We start from the raw sequence: 23,872 nt of genomic DNA on the forward strand, positions 1-23,872 counted from the left end.
ATCTTCTTGAGAATAAACTGTATTTCAAAAATTTAATTAGACAGGAATTTCCTCAGTCCATTATTTTCATACCGATGAGGTTTACTATAAAATTGAACGTATGAGTATAGTATTGAAGCTCTTTTAATTATCTAACTTAGTTTGATAATTACTACTAATACTATGTAAGCAAACATTTAAATTTACCTATTCATTTTCAATCTTCTGCAGTAAACGTGTAATCAAGATAGTTTAGAGAAATGAAATCTCAGATAAGCAACAAAATAAATATTATTTTAGTTGTTCAATCTCTTCGTTCACCATAGCTTTTTGTATTATTTATTTTTCAGTTTGTGTGGTTTGCTGTAAGAAGCAAACGACTGTAACCCAGGTTTTAATTCTCTCTGCCTCCTGGCATGTGTCCTTTGGTAGAATTTTCTATGAATCATAAAATGGTCACTAGGAAGATGTGCTTTAGTGAAGGTGAGACACACAGTATCATCCCTGATTAGCTGACTTTGAATCTGAAAAAAGAGAGGGTCATGAATGCAGACTCTTCACTCACCTTTGCACGTCTTTCCGTCCTCTTGTAGGACATAGCCCCGAGGACAGGAGCACTGGTAACTCCCCTCGGTGTTCTTGCAGATGAAGTTGCAGGGTTTTGGGGACTGCGAACATTCATCAAGATCTAAGCAAAAGTGATGTGAGGATTAAATTATTGGTTAGAAGGAAAAACCAGTCCCTTTCCTCCCTCCATATTCTCACTTCATCTTGTTCTTTTCCTCTTCAACTTAAAATGGAAAATAGAAACGAGGCACAGAACAATTTTCTCTAAAGTAATTTACTGGTTTACTCTGTCGAGCGTGTCTTGGGCAAATATTGTAATATCCGGAACAACTGTCTGGGTTCAAAAAAATACACTAGATTTTTTTTAGATTGGTGTACTTTGGTTTACAGCTTGAGAATCATAGACTTAAAGGCTAGAGTTTCTTTCCTTTGACACGTGGATGTGGCAGAAATTCTCAAACTCTCTTAGCTGACACTCCCCTAAGAATCTTTCGGCATCACAGACTGTGCTGGAAGTCTTCCACTTCCCCCTTCAGATGCAGTCCTCACCCTGGTCCACCCTGCTCTCGGGCCCAGGAGGCTGAACTGCACAGACACCATTAGCAGGCTCTCCTGCCCTCTGTCTTCAGGCTGGTCCTTAATTCCTCAATTGCCTCCTCGCAAGATGGGATCAGAGGTCACAGATGCTCTCAAGGCAGGTCTCTGGGCAAAACTTCCTCCCTCTTCTAAGTTTCAATCTTTCCCTCTGTCTTTGGCCCAGAGGTGGTACAGCCCCAGCGCTCAGCATTATCCCTTGTAGTTTCTGCCCACTCTGCCCACACCTTTATGTACTGTCTCTTTGTCAAAAACAAGTCTCCGTAAACTGTCCTCATTTGAATATGCCACCTTCTTTCTGCTAGGACTCTGATAGCAAATCATCTCCATTTCCCCCATAAAACACATTGATTGATGCCCACAGAATGCTAAAAGCTCATGATTGATAGCCTAGTCTCTATCACTCTCTTGCCCAAACAAGTGGGTTGAATGTTTACTAAGATTTAGTTTGGTTTTTCTTAACCTTTTCATGCCAGGTGTGCTTGTTATTAAAACAAGTTGCTGTAAGTTGATGAAATATGAAGGAGAAAAGTTTTTTTTCTTTAATGAAAACTAAATGCTTTGGAAAGACTCAGAAAGGCAAGCTACCAACCCCCTCCAATTGTCACAGAATGGTGTCGATGAGACAATAAAATAAATTAGAAAAAGAGATTGTAAAAATGTAGAAGGTCTCTATACTGAGACTGCTTTGCAACTGGAAATTTTAGATGATGCTTAATTGGTATATTTTATGCAAAAAAACCACAATGAGAAACAAGCAAAAAGCACTCTCTCCATATGCAAACACACAATTTCACAATCAAAAGTCCTATTCTTTCATTAAAAGAATGACAAACAAATGTGCCTTTATACATTTTAAATTAAACATAAAATGTTGAAAATATATTTTTAATAATTTCTATGTTTCCCTAATTGCACAGATTTTTTGATGAATTGAACAGTTCTGTGTCTCACATTGCTAGACAAGGCCTTGGACAACTCCTATGATATTAAGAACCACATTACTGAAAGGAATGGCATCTTTTTAACAAAATGTACACTCCAAAGCTCCATAATAAAGATACTCTAGTGACAGTAAATGACATGTAGGAAACAACCACCCAGATGCAGAGACGCCTCGCCTCGCCTTACCTACACACGAGGTTCCGCTGATGTCCGTGGTGTAGCCAACCTTGCAGAAGCATCGGAAGGAGCCCATGGTATTGATGCACTGACCATTGGTGCAGAGATTTGGCATAACTTTGCATTCATCAATATCTGTGCGCCAAAAACCCCAAGGCAAAAACAAATGTAAGTTAATACAGACGCAAGAATAAAACTGGTTAGAAACTAAGAGAAATTAAGGAATTGACAGATCACTAAGAACCAACATTCGTAATTGTGCTGGTGTACCTTTTCATCATTCAGTCCAGTGGCAACATGGAAGGGAGAGAAGAAAAAGAATCTGAAGTGATAGGAAGAGGTAAACAAACGGAAGGCTATGTTGAAAGCCCCATCGAAGTCTACTCGTTCTGCAATCTAAGTATGAATTATTTTTTGGGAATCTAGAAAGCTACCCCTCTGAAGTTCAACTAATTTGGAATTTGTGATAGTATACCATGGATTGGCTTTAAATTCACACTTGCATTAGACTGAAGAAAGGGTTTCATTAGCAAAGTAATCAAGCACAGGGTTGAGAATCTGTATAGTAATAGAGGAAAATGATATTTTTAAGACATTAGTATACTGATTGTACCACAAAAAATGGAAACTACTAATCATTTATGAGACTTGCTGGTTTGTAAATATGTTGCAAACAGAATGAGTTCCTGCGTACACTCAAACAAATGCGTTACACGCAAACAAACAAGCAACCTTTATTTAAATGAAGCAAGTATAGTTCAGGGGTTAAACATGGCTTTTGGGGTTAGACAGATATGTTCCATTCCGTGGTCCACCCCTTAAAAAGGCTGTGACCTTGGGAAAATGATTCATCGTTTAAGCTTTGTGCTTCAGTTTCTATCTGTTAAAATAGGAATAATAATAGATTCTGCCTTTTAGATTTGATATGAAGATTATACCTTTTAAAGTCTCTGAAGCATTAGCGAAAAGCATATACAACCACAACATACTCACACATATTTTAGCTATTATTTTACCTCCTTCAAATTAATCTGAATTAATGTTCACTGTGTTAATAATATGCATGAATTTCCTCAACTCCTTACCTCTTCCATCAGTGGTATATCCTGGGCCATGAGGACATATTTTTTTGTACTGGGCAGTTCCAGGAAGTGGGCAGAGCTCACACTGGTGACCCCAGCCTCGCCCCCCATCGCAGCAGCACTCTGACTTTGTGACAAGGTTACGGCTGCTGGATGCCATCTGACACATGGTCTGCAATACCTCTGCAAAGCAGAGTCCCTGTCGATTGTCTGAAATGACAATGTAGTTAATAGGCATCAATGTCAAGGAACTGACACCTTGGTCTTCAAATTAAATAGGACAATCAATGTTCTCCTTAGAAATACTTTCTTAAAAGCTAAATATTCTTTTAAGACAATGATTAGAAAGTTTTGTTGGAGATTAATTTCACAGAGTGTTCTTTCACTAAACACAGTTTATTAAATTTAATAATAAGTGATACTATACTTAAGAAATAGATTTGGGATTTTTCTTTTTTTTTCATCTGCAGCTAAGTGATAGTAAACTACCATTCCTGTAGAATCCAGGTAAAAGGAAAATCAAAGAAAATTACTTCCCTTTAAATAAGCAAATGAGCAACAGGATTTGTTTTTGAAAAGCAAATTCTAGACTATGTTATAATTTTGGTACATATTCAATCTAATCTCCTGTATTTTAGACATCTAAAAGACTGTTCAAACACTGGATTAAGTAGTTTTTTAATTATAAATAAAGGGATTTCACTGATATAAGTAGGCAAAGAGATCTTTTATGTGGTTTTAAGAACCATCCTAATGAACTGTTAATAATATGAACAGAAAAGAACACTTTTTCTGTAGGTTATCTTTTCTATTTCCAAAAAGGTCTAGATTTAAGACAACAATAGCCAATTTCTTGACTAATAATTTCCTAGGATTTGAAGCAGATGACAGCATTTTGAGAACAATCTGATGTAGTTGAAATGTTCTATTTTTGCACCAAATCCAGTGATGAGTGCTATTTCTCTTTGTTTGCCTTAAATTTTACTACTCCATACTTTTACACCTGCTCATAATTAACTAAAATGGTTTATGATGTATGCATGTTATCATTAAAATGTCTGAGACTTATATTTTCCACAAGAAAATATTTTGTAAAACATTTTCCTGTACCATAAAATAAAAATCAACTTTCATTGCATTTTTGAAATGTGGCATTTTCTTTAATGTCATTAATATAGCAAAGCTTACCTTACATAGCAAATATTTTCTTTTGGAATTAAATCATCCCCTGATGTAAGTTTTACTAAAGTCACATTTTCCATAGAGCTTAATTGATCTTAATTTTGGAAAGACCATTTAAGATGGTTATTTACATTAAGCACAGATGTAGGAACAACGCATACATATACTAATACGTCATCTTAATAGATGTCTACCTTTAAGGAAGAGGTACGTGGATTACTCAGATTGGGGAATCTGTTTAGCAGACAAGGATACATATGTAGAACTCTTCTGCAATGATGTCACAAAACAGATGTTTTATTTACCAAGTAAAATATACTCGTTTATCAACTTACCAAGGCATTCAGTGCCTGAAGAGCTTGACTGAAAGCCTTCATTACACTCGCACCTATAGCTCCCAATAGTGTTAACGCAACGCCCATTTTCACAGATTCCTGGCTTGGTCCTGCATTCATTTTCATCTTTAGAAAAACAAATAATGTGAATCATGAGTAGACTATAAAATTGTAATTTACAAATTTATCTTCTAATGGGTTATATCATATTTAAAACTTCCTCACCAAAATACTAATATGATAGAATACTAACTTATTTTTAAATTTACCTCATCCTTCCAAGATGGGTTCTTTGTTAACAAAGTGTTTTTTTCCCTTTCTTTCTTTTCCTCTTCCTCTTTTCGGGGGAGAGGTGATATGTGATGGAGAATTAGAAAATTGGCCTCCAAAAGGGATTACTGACAAGGAGAGAAAGAACTTTGGGGAAGAGGATGCCAATTTATGTGATATGAGAGAGAGGCTCAGGGCAGGGGAGGGGGGTAGGTGTTAGGGAGAGGTGGAGAGTAGGGTAAAAGGGCACTTAGGCCACAGATAAAGGACAAGTTCCTAGACTGACTTTGAGTAAAATCACAGGAGCGGAGCAGTGTGTTAAGGGCAGCTAATGGAAGAAGGAATTTAGGTCGTACTGCTCTTTTGGTTGGTGATAAATAAATAAATATATTAGAGCAAAATTGTTTTCTTAAAATCCCTATATACTTACTTATTGTGTTTATTTGATATTTTGTAAATTTTGTTTGAGGTATTTTTCAAATCAATTGTTGTCAGAAGCATGAGAACTCATGACAATTAAATCCTTCTGATTAATTGCTCCTTTCATGTCTATACTTTTCAGTCTTCAATCTGTTAATATTTACTTTGCATGTGCTTGCTTTTTATTAGCATTTGCCTTGAATATCTTGTCCTACCCCTTTATTTTCAATCTAGCTCACATTTTGATTTGGTACGTTTCTTGTAAAAAGCACCAAGCTGCATTGTAAAAGAATTTTTAAAAGTACATTTGCTTTTTAACAGAAATTTGAACTATTTCCAAACTGATATGTTTGGACTCTTGCCTGCCATTTTATATTATTTCATATTTACCATGCTATTGCCCCCTTCTCTCAATATTTCTTCGATCAGTCTAGTTTTCTCTGCCCTCCTCTCATCCCTAACTCATGTCTGGAAGTTGTAATCTTCTATTCTTCCAGTGGTAACCATGAAACAACTTCAACATACACTTTAATGAATATTTTTCTATTAATATCAAGAGGTATCTGTTTCAAAAGCTTCTGACCATAATGAGTACCTTGGTATGAGTTCTTTCTCTTCTCTCCCTGTGTCACCTGCCATGTTGATGTGGTAAAGAAATTTTGGTTTGTTATGTTTTTGTTTTTATGGACCACCAGCATCTATTTAAACCACATAATAAGGGTTACTGGTTTCTTGGCTTACCATTGCTTCACGTATACTACTACTTCCTCTTGAATTAACTTTAAAAAATATATTGGAATATAGTTTGGTAATCATTTCAGAGAGGGTACGTGGGTGATAAATATTCTAGAACACATTTCTGACAATGTCATATTTTTGTTTGCTTTATCACTAGATTGAATATAAAATTTTAGTTCAAAATTATTTTTCCTTAGAATGTTTTGAAAATACTGATGCTCCATTGTTTTCTTTTACCCAGTATTAAGGTTCATTTGTAGGAAATCTGGTTTTGCTCTCTTGGGAGCTTTAAGGATTTTCACTTGCTCTTATTGTTCTGAAACTCACTGTGATATTTCTTGTTAAAGATATTTTTTTTTCTTTTAGGAAACTTATCGCATAAATTTTAAAGTATATGCAAAAGTATTAAACTGAGTTATGGATTTAAAAAATTGTATAGTGTTTCTTATTTCTAGAATCTGAGGGTTCAAGGTCTACCTTCTTGATCTAATCCTGTCCCTAATGTTGATACCTTTATTTTGATTTATTTTAGTTGTCTGATTTGAATTACTTTTTTCAAGAAGGGCTTTTGTTGGATATACTGAGTGAGTTCCGCCATGTTTGATGATATATAGTACAGCTTTTATACTTGAAAGATAACTTGATGTATCTTAAAGTCTTGGATTACTTTTGCTTTCCCACCTTTGGCACTGAGAATCCCTGAGAGAACTTAACAAAAAGAATTACAATGGGGACTTCCTTGGTGATGCAGTGGTTAAGAATCCGCCTGTCAATACAGGGAACATGGGTTCGATTCCTGGTCTGGGAAGATCCCACATGCCGTAGAGCAACTAAGTCTGTGCGCCACAACTACTGAAGCCCGCACGCCGCAACTACTGAGCCCACGTGCTGCAACTACTGAAGCCTGCGTGCCTAGAGCCCATGCTCTGCAACAGAGAAGCCACCACAATGAGAAGCCCATGCACTGCAACGAAGAGTAGCTCCCACTGGTCGCAACTAGAAAAAGCCCGCATGCAGCAACAAAGACCCAACGCAACCAAAAAAAAAAAACAAACAACGGATCTCATGCGTAAGAAGAAGTCAGAATTGTAACAGTGTCTTTCATACATGTTATTTCTACCCTTTCATACACTTTGAGAAACATATATTACTCTATAAACATGACTTAGGAGTCTAGGTTTAACTTGGTTTTCAGATCTTGTAAGAACAGTGTTTTCAGATCTTAGAAAAACAGTGTTTTTGAAAGAACCACTGAATAACCAAACCTCTAAGGTGATCTATTTTAACTTTATTAAGTAGTGGATTTTGAATGAAATATCTATTAGATTAAAAGAAACTATGAAATCCAATTATAATCTGATGGGTTGTTGCAGACATTTAAAAATTAATTTAATATTACACACGTAATTCAGGAATTCACTCTTTAGTAAAAAGTTAAAATTGACACATAAAGTTGAATTCACTTCAGACCAGTAACCTCTAATATCAATAGTGTCCCTGGATTTAATTCTTTTTTTACGAATTGGCGTTTATATCCTTTTTCTCTTAAATTTTTGCCCACAAATTTTAGCATCCATCTGGATCTTGTCTGCTTTAATGGTATATTTTTTGTAACTCAAAATGTATAACTGAAACATATCTAAAAAGACCTGATTGCTACAAATCTTAGATTTATTTTCTTTCCTTTTTAAAAATTTTCCTGACAATGCAAACAAATGTTGGGAAATTTCTCTTGAGCATAAGATTTTCCAAGTTGCCACAGAAACCTAGTAATGATAGAAAAGATTAATAATATTTTACAGTTTGCATATTGTATAATGAACTTAATAGATTCTTTTAATTTTTAATCTATTTGGGTATTTGCAGAGAAAATAATACACCATATTTTTCCAGTTTGATAGCTAAAATTCAGATTTTTCTGGTTGCTGAATACAGTAAAATGATATAATTACCTTATATTCCTCTTGATTCGTGTTATATCATCAATTTTATTACTTTCAAATCATTTCTCTCTCCTAATAATATTCATTACACCAAATTTATTAAGTATTCACAATGCCTTAAGTCACACAAATCATATTTTGCTTTTGCATGCACATCTTGTAACTAAATATATGTTATCAATAGTGAGAACCTGGAGTGTAATTTGTTGTGGAAGAAAGCATGCTGGCCTTGGGGAAAAGCTTTTGTATTCCAATATGATGTTGCAATTTAAACACAAAAATAAAGAATTAATGGTTAAAAATAAATAAATAAGTAAATCTTTTCCTGTGTATTTACTGGCTTGCATATGTACCTACAGAAAACATACTGTATGATTTACAATTTTCTTTAAAATATGACACATTGTACATATTATTCTGTAACCAAATATTTAGAGTTATTTCTACTTCAGTATATACACATATCTATTTTATTCCTTTTAACTGCTCTGTAAGGTTTCATAGCATTGCCATGCCACATTTATTTAGCTGTCGTCCTGTGATGGGCATTTAGGTTGTTTCCTACTCTTTTTTTTTTTTGGTTGTTACTACAATCAAAATTTAGTGGACATCCTTATGTTTCTTTTCCTATGGTAGATTCATTTTTAAAAACAACTTTACCGAGGTATTACTTACTGGCTATAAAATTTCCATGTTTAAGTGTACAGTTCAATGATTTTTAGCAAATTACAGAGTCTTACAATCATTGCCACAATCCAGTTTTAAAACGTTTCCATTTCCCAAAAGGATCCCCAGTGACCGTTTGCAGCCACTCTCCATTCTGACTCTTAGCACCAGGCAATCACTAATAGATTTATTTTAAGAAATACTATTATTATGTTATTTTTTCCCAAATAAGAAATTATTAGTAACCTTCAAATGTTCCTTCAAAAATATCCACATTTTTCCAGGTACTGGAGGTTAAAAAGGGAGCACAGCAGATTCTTAATTAAAGAAGGGGAGCCACTTATTCTCAAGAAGGAGGAAGACTGTGTCGTGGGCTGCAGTGCCCCAGGCGACAACACTTTAGGGAATAAGTGCTGAAATACTGGATGGGGTGGCCATGACCAGCTTACACGGCGTGATACTTCAGTACACATCATAAAATCATAACATTTCAAATTCCTGAGGTCATCTTAGAGCCCCAGCCCTACCTCCTCCCGTTATAGATGAATTAACTGAGGTCCAAAAACATTAAAAAATATGGCTAAGTCACAGAGATACCCAGCCTGTAACAGAGTTCTGGAGATTACCTGCCTCGTTACTCTCCTCATTCATGGAGTGATACAAAAGCGAGAATATTAACTCATACTTTTAATTTTGCTACATAAGTAAGTAGCACTGTTTCAAGGAGTTTTTCCACACTTCTAAATTTAATGTTTTAGATTTACAAGACAGAGAATTATGATAAACAAGAGGGCATATATTCTAGGACAGGCATAATCTCCACTGTATTATCCAGAACCTACTGTATTAGCATGGACCCTGAGATCGAAGAAATCTAGCTATATAGCACAGCCTTGAAACAGCTGGAAAATAGATGGCTTGCAGTTAGGATGATTTGGGAATAGCGCTGTAAATCTGTCTTGGAGGAGGAGTATTAAATAAGAAGACACCATCCCATAAAGCCTTACCTACACAGCCTTCTCCATCAGGCCTTCGGGTCATCCCAGGCGGGCAGATGCACATGAAGGTGCCAATCAGATTCTTACACATCATGCCCCTAGATTCACAGTCATGTAGCCCTTCAGCACATTCATCCAGGTCTACAAAATATTTTTAACAGGAAAAACATAGAAGTAAGAAATTTTCAGGAACAGGCTATTGTTTAGAATTTTTAAGTCACCTTTTTGGTCTTCTGGCTCTTATTATGTAACAGAGAAAGGAGGAGCCCAGTCTTTTTCTACTGTTGGCTGTATTCTAGATTTATAAAATTTCAGCATTGGTCCTAAAGATAAGAAGTTCAGGAAAGGGCTAGCTTTGCTTTAATAAGAGCTCAAGAGTGTGACATCTTATTTTTGACTTGATTGGACAGACCATCAAGTATCTTGTTACCTAGTTATGGAAATCTACCAGCAATGTTGTCAGATACATTTCTGTAAAGCTCTAGAAGAAGATAGCTGAGAGCTATAAACTCATTAGAATATATTTCCAGCATGGCAAATAAAGTGCTAACTACTCCCCTGTCTGTGGCCTTACCTTTGCACATCTTCTGGTCTTCCCTGAGGGCATAGCCAATCGGGCATGTGCATTCGTAGGACCCGAAGGTGTTCATGCAGCGGAAAGCACACAGCAGTGGGTTCTGGGCACACTCATTGATATCTGATCAAGAAAACAGGCAGGCATGTGCTCAGTCTAGAGTTCTAATTACTTGCCCAAATAAACACTGATGTATCTGCACCTAACTCATCCTCCAACGAATAACAACTATAAATTCTGAAAAAAATACAAAAACAACACCTCAAGTGGTTTTTAGTGGTGAGCTGAAAGTCAGCAAACAACAGGCAAAGAATAGGTTCTCAAGTTTCTTTTTCCTGTGGATAGCACCAGTCCTGACAGCAGCACCTGGCAGCTAAATCTTCAGTAGAACCTTTCTGAGCTTCTGTCCAGGAGGATTCAGGGGAGGGAGCCTTGGGGCAACCAAGGCCGCTGAAGAATGAGGAGGAATCCCGGAAATGACAGGACCAGAGGTGGAGAAATACCTTTTTCATTTTTTTGCCTCAACTCAGCCCAAGTTGCTGACTTAACCATGCATGTGTAGGCCAAAATCAAAGAAGCTAGCCACTAGGGTTTAAAGAGCAAATCTGAACCACTGTCTTCCATAGGCCTGACGGTCCGCTTTTATGTTTATCCAAGTTAACTGCCTGCTAAGACAAATGCATCAATATTCTTCAAAATAATATAACTGATTTCAGAAGACATCATTCACAATATCCAGGGCATAATCCAAAATTAACCAACATACTGAGGAACCAGGAAAATGTGACCCAATCTCAAGGGAAAAGATAAGCAACAGACGCCAACTCTGAGAGGACCAAGATGCTGGAATTTGACAAGGGCTTTAAAGTAGCTTTTGTAACTATGCTCACTGAGATAAAGGAAAATATGTTTGTGATGAATATAATCATCAATAGATCGTCAGAATAGTATAAATAAAAGCTGAGACATGAAAAACCCTTTCTATATCAAGAAGAAATAAAACTAAAGAAAAGTATCACTTGCCTTCACAATTCATCATGGGCCCTGGCTCGAAGCCTTCATTGCAGTTGCATTCAAAACTCCCAATAACATTGGTGCATGTCCCATTTCCACAGGGATTGCCAATTGAACATTCATCGGTATCTGAAAAAGAAGAATAAGAAAGTGCCACAAAATCTGGAGAAGGTTTAGTTTTATAGGACTATGCCCATGAATATCCACCTGGCCCTCACACATGTCCCAGATCTGTGCAGGGCACACATGACTCTTGCAACCCCCCTTGGCCTTGGCTGGCTGGCCTTTATGCAGGGCAGAGAATCCCGAGAGATCAAGTGTGCAATGATCTGAGCCCTCAGACAGCCATGGCTTGCCCTAAAAAAAAACACAAACGCAGGGAGGGATGTGGTGTTCTGCTACCAGAGCAGAAGTGGAAAGTCATAAAGTAAAATGGATCTCTTTCCCAGTTAGTGGTTTTGGCAATTGTAAATCTCTGGACACATCAGAGTTTGTATATTTGGTTGAAGGCAGAGGTTGGGCAACTCTCCCCATCTTCACATAAACCAGGTCTACTGGAAAATGTAGAATGGGAGAAGAAAGAGCAGTTACTGGCTACTTGTCCTGGCTTTGTAAATCCCACTGCCACCCAGGGTGCCTGAGAGACCTTTTGCTGAATATAAGAAAGAAAACAGAACTTTCAAAGTGTGAAATGTGGAGTCAGCACTTACCCACACAGCGTACTCCAGTGTAATCAAGGTTGTAACCCATTGGACATTCACAGCGAAAAGACCCATCTGTGTTGATACACTGACCATTTGAACAAATGCCAGGGCTCTCAAGACATTCATTGACATCTAAAATACAGAATCACCCATGAACTTTCTTACATAAAAAGATATGCCCAAACTGTATATATCTATTCAAAAGAGCCTTAGAAATTTTAAAACATATAAACATTTCTTTTATCAGAGAAATATATAATGTATTTCACATGTTACAACATAGTCTTATGATAAATATAGTGCATATGATAAATATATAATAAATATTGTATTTGTGCATTAAATGCAATATACTATGTTATACAGTAAAATCAGCATGATTATAAAATAAATGTACAAAAATATACTTATGTAAGACTATGAAAATAAAATACATCAAACCACACCTTCACGGGTATCATGAAGACTAGGAACAGTTCCATGGCCATAGGGACACAAATCCTGGAACGCCACTACAGAGAAAAACACAAATTACCCATTATCAAAGAGTCTCAACTATCAGAGAACTTAACTGATTATGGATAATACGTGAAATTAGGCTTACTTCTCTTCTACAAGGCTGTTTTTAGTAAGAGTCTTTTTATTTTTATAATTTATTGCAAAAGCAACGTTGAGCATATTTAGAGAAGGTCACCTGAGCTTGTCCAGCTCCTCCCAGAGTGCCACCTATGGAGGGTGTCTGATTCTGTCTGCTTGCTCGTTTAATGTTGGTCAGCCAAAGAGCCTCTCTGCCCATTACACACAGAAGCTACCTCTGGCCTACAGACCAGGCCAGTTCCAAGCCTGCTGGAACAATCGTACCGTTCAGCCGTGCTAACTAGATCTGTGACGCTCTTGGTCTATTCCTGCAAATGGCTATTGTGCTGACTCAGCTTCTCAGAACTTCACATAAGAGCCTGGGAGCCACAGCGCGTGATACAATACCCATGTGGGACTCCTGCAGCAATCTGGAATATAATTTTCATCCCCTCCTTGGATCTCTTGCCCTGCACCTCTCAAATTCATTCCTTTCAAAACAAGTAACACTAGCCTTGGGGGGAGAAATGAAATAACGTGGTAACTCCCTGCATGTACACATGTTGAATACAAAAGTTGAAAGAAGTTCCTGAGACTAGGCTGCTCACTGAACCATTAAAGTTTATAAGTGAGGGGATAGTTTCATCCTCAAAATATTCATAAATTACATAGTCCAACTGGGTTCTGCCAGACAGTCCCAAACTAGTGCAAAGTGGCATTTTATGTAGTTGTTGCTCTTACCTTCATCATCTTTGGGGCACAGCTCACAGGGGTCCCCCCAGCCCTCTCCTGGCATCTTACTACAGCAGCATTTCGCCTTTGTGGTATTGAAAGCTTTGGGTACGGAACACTTTCCATTTTCAAAGTTTGTGAAACAGAAGCTCTGGCGAGTATCTAATCAAGAAAGCAAACATCACAGACCTCCTTACTGGTCATTTAAAAAGATGGAATAATTTGTACATAACTCTGTTTCCGACAGACCATTTCTCATGGGCTGAACATGTGACGCAGATTAGATGAGCAGTTAAAAGATAGGTCTGGAAATCCTCAATTGCTGATATCACTTGCCAGTTTAAACTGACCGCTCTGTAAAATTGTATTTAATTATTTAAAATATTTACAATAGTTTAATAATGTGCTTAGGAAATCTGAGAAATTATGCTCAATATTAAAATGATTTCCATGTCTTTTTTTTCCCCACTGTTACATTATAGCCTAACAAAATCAATCTAGGTAATTTTCAGTAAGTTACAGCATATCAGAAGCAACTCCTCACCAATGTACAAAAAAATCTATGCCAACCACAGAATGAAAATGATGAAACAAGATAACAATTTGTCATTTAGTATGAAGTTTTTTTAAAATGTAGAAACAGAGCCAATAATTCAAAGTACCTTAAAAATTGTCCAGTGCATATACATCTGAGACCTGCATTTTAAACTTACAGATGATGTATTTGCCAGAGACATATATTTTTAGTGACAAACACTGAATCATGGCTTACTGTCTAGCTCTGAAGTCTAAGGGCCAATTATGACAGAGAAGCCGTTTCAAAACTTACCGAAGCATCTCCGTCCATTATCAGACAACACAAAACCAGGGGGACAGATGCACTGGAAGCCCCCAGGAGTATTGGTGCAGGAACCAAAAAGGCAGATGTTGGGATCTTCATCACATTCATTTATATCTGCAGAAGAGCAGGATAATTTATTGATTTAATCAAATCAAAACACTGTTCAATATCTGAAAATAAATAATTTGTCCACACTCTTAACAGTTCACTAGCCATTGGATATTTAATATGAAACAATACATTGCATTATGTATACGTTTAACTTATCTTTAAAAAGTAAAGTGTTACTGCTTCAAAAGTCAAAGATTACAACCAGTTTCAATCAACCATATGCCCCAGACTCCCAAGTCGGTCTCCAGCTCTCCAGACTTGACCCCTGGGGGTGTTTTTACATCCACCTGCCTACCTGACAGGACCACTTCAATGTCTCACAGACATCGCATCCTCAGCAATGGTCCCCTTCTATGATGCCCCTCTCAGCAATCCACACTGGGGACCTGGAATCACATTTATTCCTCTCCCTGACCTTTCAACTTTCACATGCAAGCAGCATGTGGCCTGTAATTCCTACCTCCTCACTACATTCAAACTCAACATCATTTGCCGCCTGGATTATCGCAGATCTCCCAGCTGGACTGCTGCATCTCCTTCTCTCCTCTTCACACTGCCACCAGGGCTGGTTCTCTAAAACACACACCTACTTGAAAAGCTGTGCCTGTGGAACTAGGGGAACTCAGACATGTGTTGAGAATTTTATCGTTTCCACCTGACCCCAGAATGGTTCCTTAAAATATACAAGGATTCCTTACCAGTGATGTTTGGCCTTTTTTCATTGGAAGCACTTACTTAATGGGTTATTTTAACTCAATGAATAAACATTACACAATTTCAGGCACATTAGAACATAAGCTCCATGAGGACGTGATGTGTCTGTCTGTCTGGATCACTGCTGCACCCTCAGCTTAGTCCAGCACAGTGTCTGGCACATTCTACATTCTCAATTTATATTTGCAGAATTTTAATGAGTGAGTCGTACCACATCGTTTCTAAAGCAACCTGCAGTGCCCCATACTGCCTGCAGGACTGAGTGCAATCTTCTGAGCTGGCCAGTCGACGCCCCTTATCACGTCTGTGCTGCCTCTCTTTTCAAAATGCCTCTCTGTTCCATTTCCTTCTTTGATTAGTAAATTTCTATCCAACATTTCAGAGACACCTCAAATGTCACCAATCCTTTGTGACAGGCTTCCAGACATGCCATCCTCTCACCACCACCATCATTATTCACAGCCTCCTACTGTGATCCCACAACCTGAACAGACCCCAGTACGGTGTCTGTCACGCTGAATTGTAAGGATATCTTTACAAAGTGGGGTTTCTTACGAAATACGTCTTTTCTCTTAGGCAGTAAGTTACCTGTAGGAAAAAACTTCCTTTTTGTATTTCCAGCACCTAAAAGATGTCCACTGTAATGTCCACTGAATGTCAGGATGGATTCATGTGTGTGTGTGTGTGTGTGTGTGTGTGTGTGTGTGTGTGTGTGTGTGAGTGTACATATAGTCACGTTAGGAAGCATTTCATCTAGGAAAATTGGTAGAAGAGATTCTATTGATAGGATGAAGGAAATATTCTTACAGTGAAGTAAGTTAGTTAAAAACCCATTCTTAAGACATGTGAAACAGTGATGTTGTTTATCAGTGGATAAAGAAATACTCCTGAGGTTTAAAAAAATGTAAGTGAATCACAGATTTTTTTCACTAAGAAAAAAGGTAGCTAAGTCTTTCTGATACAAAGAGGCATATGCATTTCTATTTCCTCCTTATGGCTGACACACTGCTGCTATCTTTGCTCCATAAAGAGATGAATCACAGGGATGTTGAAGAATTGAGATTAAATATAAACAAAGAAAATAAAAGAAAGGATCTTAAACTTTTCAAGAAAGTTTTTGCTAAGATGCTTCTAGTATTATTATCGATTATTTTTAAGTATTAAAAACACTAGACAATCTTACAAGGAACTATACAAATCAGACAAAAAAGGGACAAGTTATAAACACCAAATTGGAATGACTAGGGATACCTGTTATTTGTAATTATATGGTCTGAAAAGAAATTAAATTTAACTAAGTGAACTGTCTCCTTCAGTTCCATCTATATAAGTCCCTTGAGTGTGAACAGTAGAGCTACTTAGAATTTTTTTAAGAAACTGGGTAACTCAAAGGCAAAAAAACTCTTAACAATCATTTCACGTTAGAAGAACCACACTAAGATGCTGGTGCTTCTGAATTTCAACAAAACTGTTAAAACTAATTTGTACAAAAGTGAAATAAAGTAACTGTAAAAAGGTCGGTCTTCATCATGTCCACCAGGCAATTCTGGGACCCACTTTTCATGTGGTTACAGTGTTCTTGTACACTGGGAGAGTTTCCACAGAAAAACATCTGTTCTGACAAATGGAGTAATATTTTCTGTTTTGACATGTGGCCTTCCCAGGGAAAAAAATGTTTCAACAGCGTTGTCAAGACTTTCTGCTTCACATTTCTAGGACTCCAGACACCTTTAATAGCTGTTTTAAAATTGGTTGCCAAAGATTACAATTTTTGTAGACACTCTTTAAATTCAGTAGAAAGTCTCTGTTGACATTTGGAAAAAAGCTTAGAATGCACTGAAAATTCTTTGACTAGTATAAGATTTCTGTTAATGAAAAATCCCACACCCTTAAATTCTTTATTCCCACCACTCCACCTTCAAATCATTTCCGATGGTTCAATAAAACAGATGTAGGCAGCTATATGTTTAATTCCTTGGGTCAGCATGCTTACAGTGGTTTGGAGTTAATATATTTCCACAGAGTCTATACCAGGTCTTATTATACTAAACAGCTCACGGACTCAAAATAAACGTTAGCCTTACCGATGCAATTCTCGCTTTTTACTTCATACCCTGGGGGACAGATGCATCTGAAGGATCCCTCCAAATTCTGACAGGTGCCAGGAGAGCAAGAGCCAGGAAGGGCAACACACTCATTAGTATCTTTAAAGAGAAACAAGAAAAAAATGATTTAAAGACGAGACGATTGTTGCCAAAGGATATTAACATGAACTCAACTCAGGCCCTCTGATCTGCCACGTCACTATGGGCAAATATGCCCTCAGAGACTTTTGACATATTGTGTATTACTCATTTGGCAAGAGGCTAATTTTCCTTTGTCTACGTTTATTGAGACACGGATAGCCTGAAGCTCTATCCCAATAAAAACACTGCATACGAGTCATTCCCAACTGTTTGAGTAAACCGTTTACCAAAATTTCCCATGAAATTTATCTTGGTCATGTAATCAGATGGCCAAATGAAATGCAAATGTGTCCCTAAGTTGGTGGGTGGGGGGGAAATCACATCATTATTTTACAAAACAAAACAACATAAAGACTGTTTATTATGTACATACTTACCTATACAGTTCTTGCCATCTGGAGTAAGTTCATAGCCTTCATTACATAAACACTTGAAGGAGCCAATTTCATTAAAACACCGTCCATTTCTGCACACCTGACCAAAAAAGGAACTGCACTCATCTACGTCTGTAAGCAAACAGGAGTTAGCTTTTCAGAGAGAGCTCTTAACACATATTCTGTCACAAGTTGCAACTTAAAAACATATTCATTGGTAGATATTTACAAAACCCTACATTACAATTCCTCATCAACACAGAGAAAAATGGCTCATATCATAAGGATCAGGTGACTAATAAGGTCACACAGATCTCTTCTGTAGGCTTAAGGTGAAGCTTTCCATGCTTTCCAATTGAAAAATAGTTCTCATCCTGGAGGTAAGAGTATACACGGATTTAACTGGACCGCCCAGTTTGCAGGTAACTTTACCTAGAGGTAAGCTGACTATATTCAAAGGACAAATAACGAAGCATATCAAAAACACAGAAAAATCAATTCTATGAAAAACACTCTAGAATTGCTGACACGTTTTTCTGTCAATTTGAAAAAAAAGTTCTTAAGTGGTAGGTTTTCAGTTAAACTTAGGGTTGATCCCGTTTGAGTAATTTTTTAGTTTGTTTGCAGATTAGACTTTGATCAGAGCCATATCTGTATCTTTCATTCTCCCTGGCTGTACAAAGGGTCTGAGAAACTACAGACAAGAAGGTGGTTCAATAAAATGTCTAGTTAGCTCTAAATTTTTTCACCAGAGTTTTATAAAATAAAGAAAGCTGAGAGGAATATATATTGGATTAAATTAGGAGGTGGGTTTGAGCTGTGATGGTTCCATTAAGGTAGAAGGCCTGAGTTACTTTCACATACCTTACAGGATAATGTGAATTAAGAGATGTTATGTAGTAAAGCACCAGTATAGTGTCTGGCACATGGTAAATGAAATATTGTCAGTGTTTTTTGTCGTATCTTTTACTATCTTCTCCACCAACTACAGGACCCCCTCCTCCTCCTCCAGTCACTTTCAATTTTTATTTCAATCACTGTCTGTTAGAGGCAAAGGCTAAAATTCTGTGCCATGTAGAGAAGACAGTTTTATTTTCCACTGAAAGTTTACAGTTGTTCACAGAGATTAAACAGATTTCTGAGGGCTGATTTGGAAACCTAGACACCACACACTCTTTCTGTGGGAAAAGGCATCCCTTGCTTCAAAAGCTGACAGAAAATAAAATTTCAAAACACGACGTTTTTCAGTTGTAGATTGTCAGTGTTTGAATGTAAATCAAGAATAGATTTTATGAAATACTTGTAATAACACTGAACCCATAACAGGTCTAACTTTGATCCCATCTAAGGGGTAAAAATAACCCCAAACCATAAATCAGTCCCAATATATTTACTATCATCTGCATGGCCTTTTCCCTTGAATTGACTGGTTGATTGACATAGTATTCAACCCAGCAGATTGTCTTGTGATTATTTAAGCCAAGAGCGTGACTTTAGTTAACCAGGAATTAGTTAATGATATTACATATCTTTTGGCACACATGCTCAATTTGAATAATAAAAATATTTATTCTTTGGCTTTATTCTGTGTTTCAGGATATTGTGTAGAAATGAAAGAGAAGCAATAAAGGACTGAGTACTTACCCAGGCAATCATTATTATGAGTGAGTTCAAAGCCTGGGTAGCAGAGACAGTTATAGGATCCAACGGTGTTTTTACAAGTTCCATTTCCGCATGGATGCTGCTCACATTCATCAACATCTACAAAGAAACATTGGCTCAAAGGAATTCAATTTTTTACTAGAAAAACGTAGCCTATTAAACATTTAGATTTTTTTAAACTACTGGCTTACTTAGATTTTCCTCATTCAATACTAAGAACCCACACTTATTTAAGGAAAGTAAGTATGAGGCAGAGCTAACTCAGAAGCAGAAAATTATAGGAAAAAGTGCCACTTAATGACTTACAGGAACATATACGACGCAGAAAAGAACTGGACTACTAAGCAAGCAACTATCTCCTTAGTGAGAGGTTTTAATGAATAGGTTCACTTGTCAATTGTAAGGAAATCAATCTTTTGAAACACTAGAACAATTTGTTCTATTAAGCATTATAAATGCTCCCCCAGAAATTTTCATATCTTAATTTGATCAGCACAACAAAGGTAAACTTTAATTTCCTAAATTTTATGAATCAGTGGAATCTAAATTGAAAAAGTCTATTAGAGTTCAATTATTATTAGCCTTTGAAAAAATGGAATTAATATTTAGAAAGGTCATGGTATATAACAGAGGAGACACTAGACTATGAATTCCAGGATGCTGAAAAAAAAAAGAGGGTATTACTGTTCCTTAGGAAGGAAGCTTTGTTTAAGAGAGGTATTACCAAGGAGTCTAGCTGACTTTCATCATGGATGAATTGTTAGGATCAAGGACAGATTTTCACCATATGAATTTCTGAACCATAAATCTCAGGGTGTTTTTTAGCAAATCATATCCTCCCTCTCAGAGAGAACAGCCAGGAGAAGCATATATAAGCAAGCAATCTCAGAAAGTTCATGCAAATAGGGCCACATCCTCCGTGTGTCCTTTGCACAAGCATTCCCTGGAGAATTTTTCCTAGGACGATGGGAAATGTCTGCAGGGGAGCTCTTAGGAGGCACTGGAAGAATGGAGACGTTCTCCAGGTGGTCCTCATGTATGGATATGCCATAAAGGAAACTAGTTCTGCCGTTCTGCTGTACTGAAATCTGACCTTACGATTCACAAAGATAGTATCTTAAATACCAAAAGAGTAGATGCACAACTTTAGCTTTTTCTAAACTGAGAACATGATAATTATAAATAGCCAACTTTTAAATTTAATTTTCCTCCTGCAAGCGCAAAGTGCTTCAGTGGAGATGAGCCAGTGGCTGACATCAGATTTAAGGAGTTTAAGCTGAGTTCCAAGGTGTCCAGCCCATCTGCTTTTGAAATCTCATTAATCATCAGCTCAGCAAGTACTTACTGAACACAATTATTGCTTAACTAACTGTACATTAGCTACTGGGGCTTTTCAAAGTTCCGCTATCTTTGCTTCTAAAAATTGTTTTTAAGAGTTGAAAAGCAAAACAAGCAGATAAATCTCATGTATTCAATGATTCAGGTGAAAGAAGCATATGTACGTATGTGTGTGTTTATATATTCATTTCAAAACTGTCACTCTGTTACTACTCCCTTGTATTCTTGCATTCCAAAAGGCTTTCTTGAGAGGGAAGCCAAAAGGCTTTCTTGAGAGGGGGGTAAATGGGCAGCTGGTACCGTGGTGATCTCAACGTAACCCTGAGTGTCCCAGAGCTCAGGTTAATAAGCATGTGAAAGTCACCTGGGGAAAAAGGCTGTAAACACTGAACCCAAGAACATATTGTGGTGTGTCCTGCTTGCAAATTTTACATTGAATAAAACCATAAACAGTTTCACAGAACTCATTTTTTGTAAGACTGTTTCTGACAGAGACTTGGTAGTTACTTGTGGCAAGTGACCGAACTGTAATCTCTTCTGGAGTCTCAGCTCCACGTCACCCCCTGAAACTAATGTCCTCCTTCTTACCCATGCACATCGTCTGGTCCTGAGAAGCCTTAAAGCCGTTGTGGCAGATACACTGGTAACTTCCTTGTAAATCCACACACAGGCCATGACTGCAAACATTAGGAATTTCTAAACATTCGTTGCGATCTAGCACAAAAAATAAAACACATGTTATACATATCTGATCTTTATTAAGATTCCTTCATTTTTTTCCACAGGCGCTGTTTCTATAATCTGCTATTAATTATTACAGACAGTCTGAAAGTGAACCATAACAACAGCTGAATCAAAATAAGCAAGGGTTTAAAAGTATCCAAACCTTTTCAAAAAATTTTAAATCATGCAATTTTTACATGCTGATTGGTATCTCAAGGACATTATTTTATTTTAGGTCCAATTCCAGGAAAATCCATTGAGAGACCTCTTCTTTTCCTAACAAAAGAATCTAAAAGATATGGTAAAATAGGTTCAATATGAATGAATAGATTTACTTAGAAAATCTTTTCAAAATTATCTTTTTTCTCTTTTTTTAATTGGAGTATAATTGTTTTACAGTGTTGTGTTAGTTTCTGCTGTACAGCAAAGTGAATCAGCCACACGTATACATATATCCCCTCTTCCTTGGATTTCCTTCCCATTTAGATCACCACAGAGCATTGAGTAGAGTTCCCTGTGCTATACAGTCTGTTCTCATTACTTATCTATTTTGTACATAGTAGTGTATATATGTCAATCCCAATCTCCCAATCCATCCTACCCTCCCTTCCCCCCTTGGTATCCGTACACTTGGTCTCTATGTCTGTGTCTCTATTTCTACTTTGCAAATAGGTTCATTGATACCATTTTCTAGATTCCACATACATGTCCTAATAAAAATAACCAAGAGATCACTGAAAAACTCAAAGAGGAAATCAAAAAATACCTAGAAACAAATGACAATGAAAACACGACGACCCAAAACCTATGGGAGGCAGCAAAAGCAGTTCTAAGAGGGAAGTTTATAGCAATACAATCTTACCTCAAGAAACAAGAAAAAATCTCAAATAAACAACCTAACCTTACACCTAAAGCAACTAGAAAAAGAAGGACAAACAAAACCCAAAGTTAGTAGAAGGAAAGAAATAATAAAGATCAAAGCAGAAATAAATGAAATAGAAACGAAGAAAACAATAGCAAAGATTAATGAAACTAAAAACTGGTTCTTTGAGAAGATAAAATTGATAAACCTTTAGCCAGACTCATTGAGAAAAAAAGGGAGAGGACTCAAATCAATAAAATTAGAAATGAAAAAGGAGAAGTTACAACTGACACAGCAGAAATACAAAGGATCATGAGAGAATACTACAAGCAACTCTATGCCAATAAAATGGACAACCTGGAAGAAATGGACAAATTCTTAGAAAGGTACAACCTTCCAAGATTGAACCAGGAAGAAACAGAACATATGAACAGACCAATCACAAGCACTGAAATTGAAACTGTGATTAAAAATCTTCCAACAAACAAAAGCCCAGGACCAGATGACATCACAAGCGAATTCTATCAAACATTTAGAGAAGAGCTAACACCTATCCTTCTCAAACTCTTCCAAAATATAGCAGAGGGAGAAACACTCCCAAATTCATTCTATGAGGCCACCATCACCCTGATACCAAAACCAGACAAAGAAAATACCTTTTTTGATAGGAAAGCATGGACAGTTTTTAGTGCAGGAAGTATAAAGAACATTGTGCTCAGTGTCAAAGAACGAGTCATTCTCTTTCTTACCTACACAGGCTCCGTTGGGTGAAAGTTTGAAACCTGCAGCGCACTCGCAGCGGTAGCTGCCGGGACTGTTGATGCAGTCGGCATTTCGCTGGCAGAGGTTATCACCGTTGCTGCACTCATCAATATCTGAAAGAGCAACAATTCCGTTTTTAAAACTTCGTTACTGCATCAGTATTATATTCACTTAACCAATTTGGTGATCAACTCCCAAATGTTGTAGAAGAAACAGTAAAAATCAGAAAACTGTCTAAAAACCAGTTATGTCTGCCAAACTTTTTTGGATAAGGTCACACATCATTCAGATTACCTTCACAGACCAGGAGCAGGTCATTGTAGCTGAATCCCGTAGGGCATTCACAGCGGAAACTGCCAATCTGGTTAATACACACACCATTTGCACAAATGCCTGGAATCTCTTTACATTCATCAATGTCTGCAATTGAACAGATGTGATCAAATATACAGGGTTCTCCTTAATGTATTCACCGTAAAACCTTGAATAATACTATGTGTACACTGGAGTGAAAACACACACTCAGTGTCACAAAAATCAATTCTATACCAGTATGAATGATTTTGTGGTTTATGAAAGCATATAGATCATAAGATATTATATCCTTTGAACAGTGATGAAAAAAAATGAAGTAGCTGATCAAATATACCAAGTGATATTAGTGTCAATTTAGCAAATGAACTTCCTAGGGAATCAAGCTTCCTCTTAAGTTACATGTCAGGCTCCCCAAATTGCTATCAGGC

At 37.0% G+C, this 23,872-nt stretch overlaps 1 protein-coding gene across 1 annotated transcript in view; it reads right to left on the reverse strand.

Moving 5' to 3' along the window:
- The window catches only part of FBN2 (fibrillin 2), a 224,140-nt gene that overhangs the window by 12,989 nt on the left and 187,279 nt on the right, over nt 1–23,872 (reverse strand). The window contains exons 43-59 of the mRNA XM_082380764.1: nt 23,424–23,549; nt 23,117–23,242; nt 21,371–21,496; nt 19,427–19,543; nt 17,786–17,914; nt 17,247–17,366; nt 14,326–14,451; nt 13,506–13,658; nt 12,635–12,700; nt 12,195–12,320; nt 11,494–11,613; nt 10,471–10,593; nt 9,906–10,037; nt 4,862–4,987; nt 3,348–3,554; nt 2,272–2,397; nt 545–667 (exon numbers count right to left, since the gene is read on the reverse strand). Of these exons, the coding sequence (XP_082236890.1) occupies nt 545–667; nt 2,272–2,397; nt 3,348–3,554; nt 4,862–4,987; nt 9,906–10,037; nt 10,471–10,593; nt 11,494–11,613; nt 12,195–12,320; nt 12,635–12,700; nt 13,506–13,658; nt 14,326–14,451; nt 17,247–17,366; nt 17,786–17,914; nt 19,427–19,543; nt 21,371–21,496; nt 23,117–23,242; nt 23,424–23,549 (2,172 nt within the window). The remainder of the gene's footprint in view (nt 1–544; nt 668–2,271; nt 2,398–3,347; nt 3,555–4,861; nt 4,988–9,905; nt 10,038–10,470; nt 10,594–11,493; nt 11,614–12,194; nt 12,321–12,634; nt 12,701–13,505; nt 13,659–14,325; nt 14,452–17,246; nt 17,367–17,785; nt 17,915–19,426; nt 19,544–21,370; nt 21,497–23,116; nt 23,243–23,423; nt 23,550–23,872) is intronic.

This window comes from Balaenoptera borealis (assembly GCF_965194805.1).
Source record: "Balaenoptera borealis genome assembly, chromosome: 2".
NCBI lineage: Eukaryota > Metazoa > Chordata > Mammalia > Artiodactyla > Balaenopteridae > Balaenoptera > Balaenoptera borealis.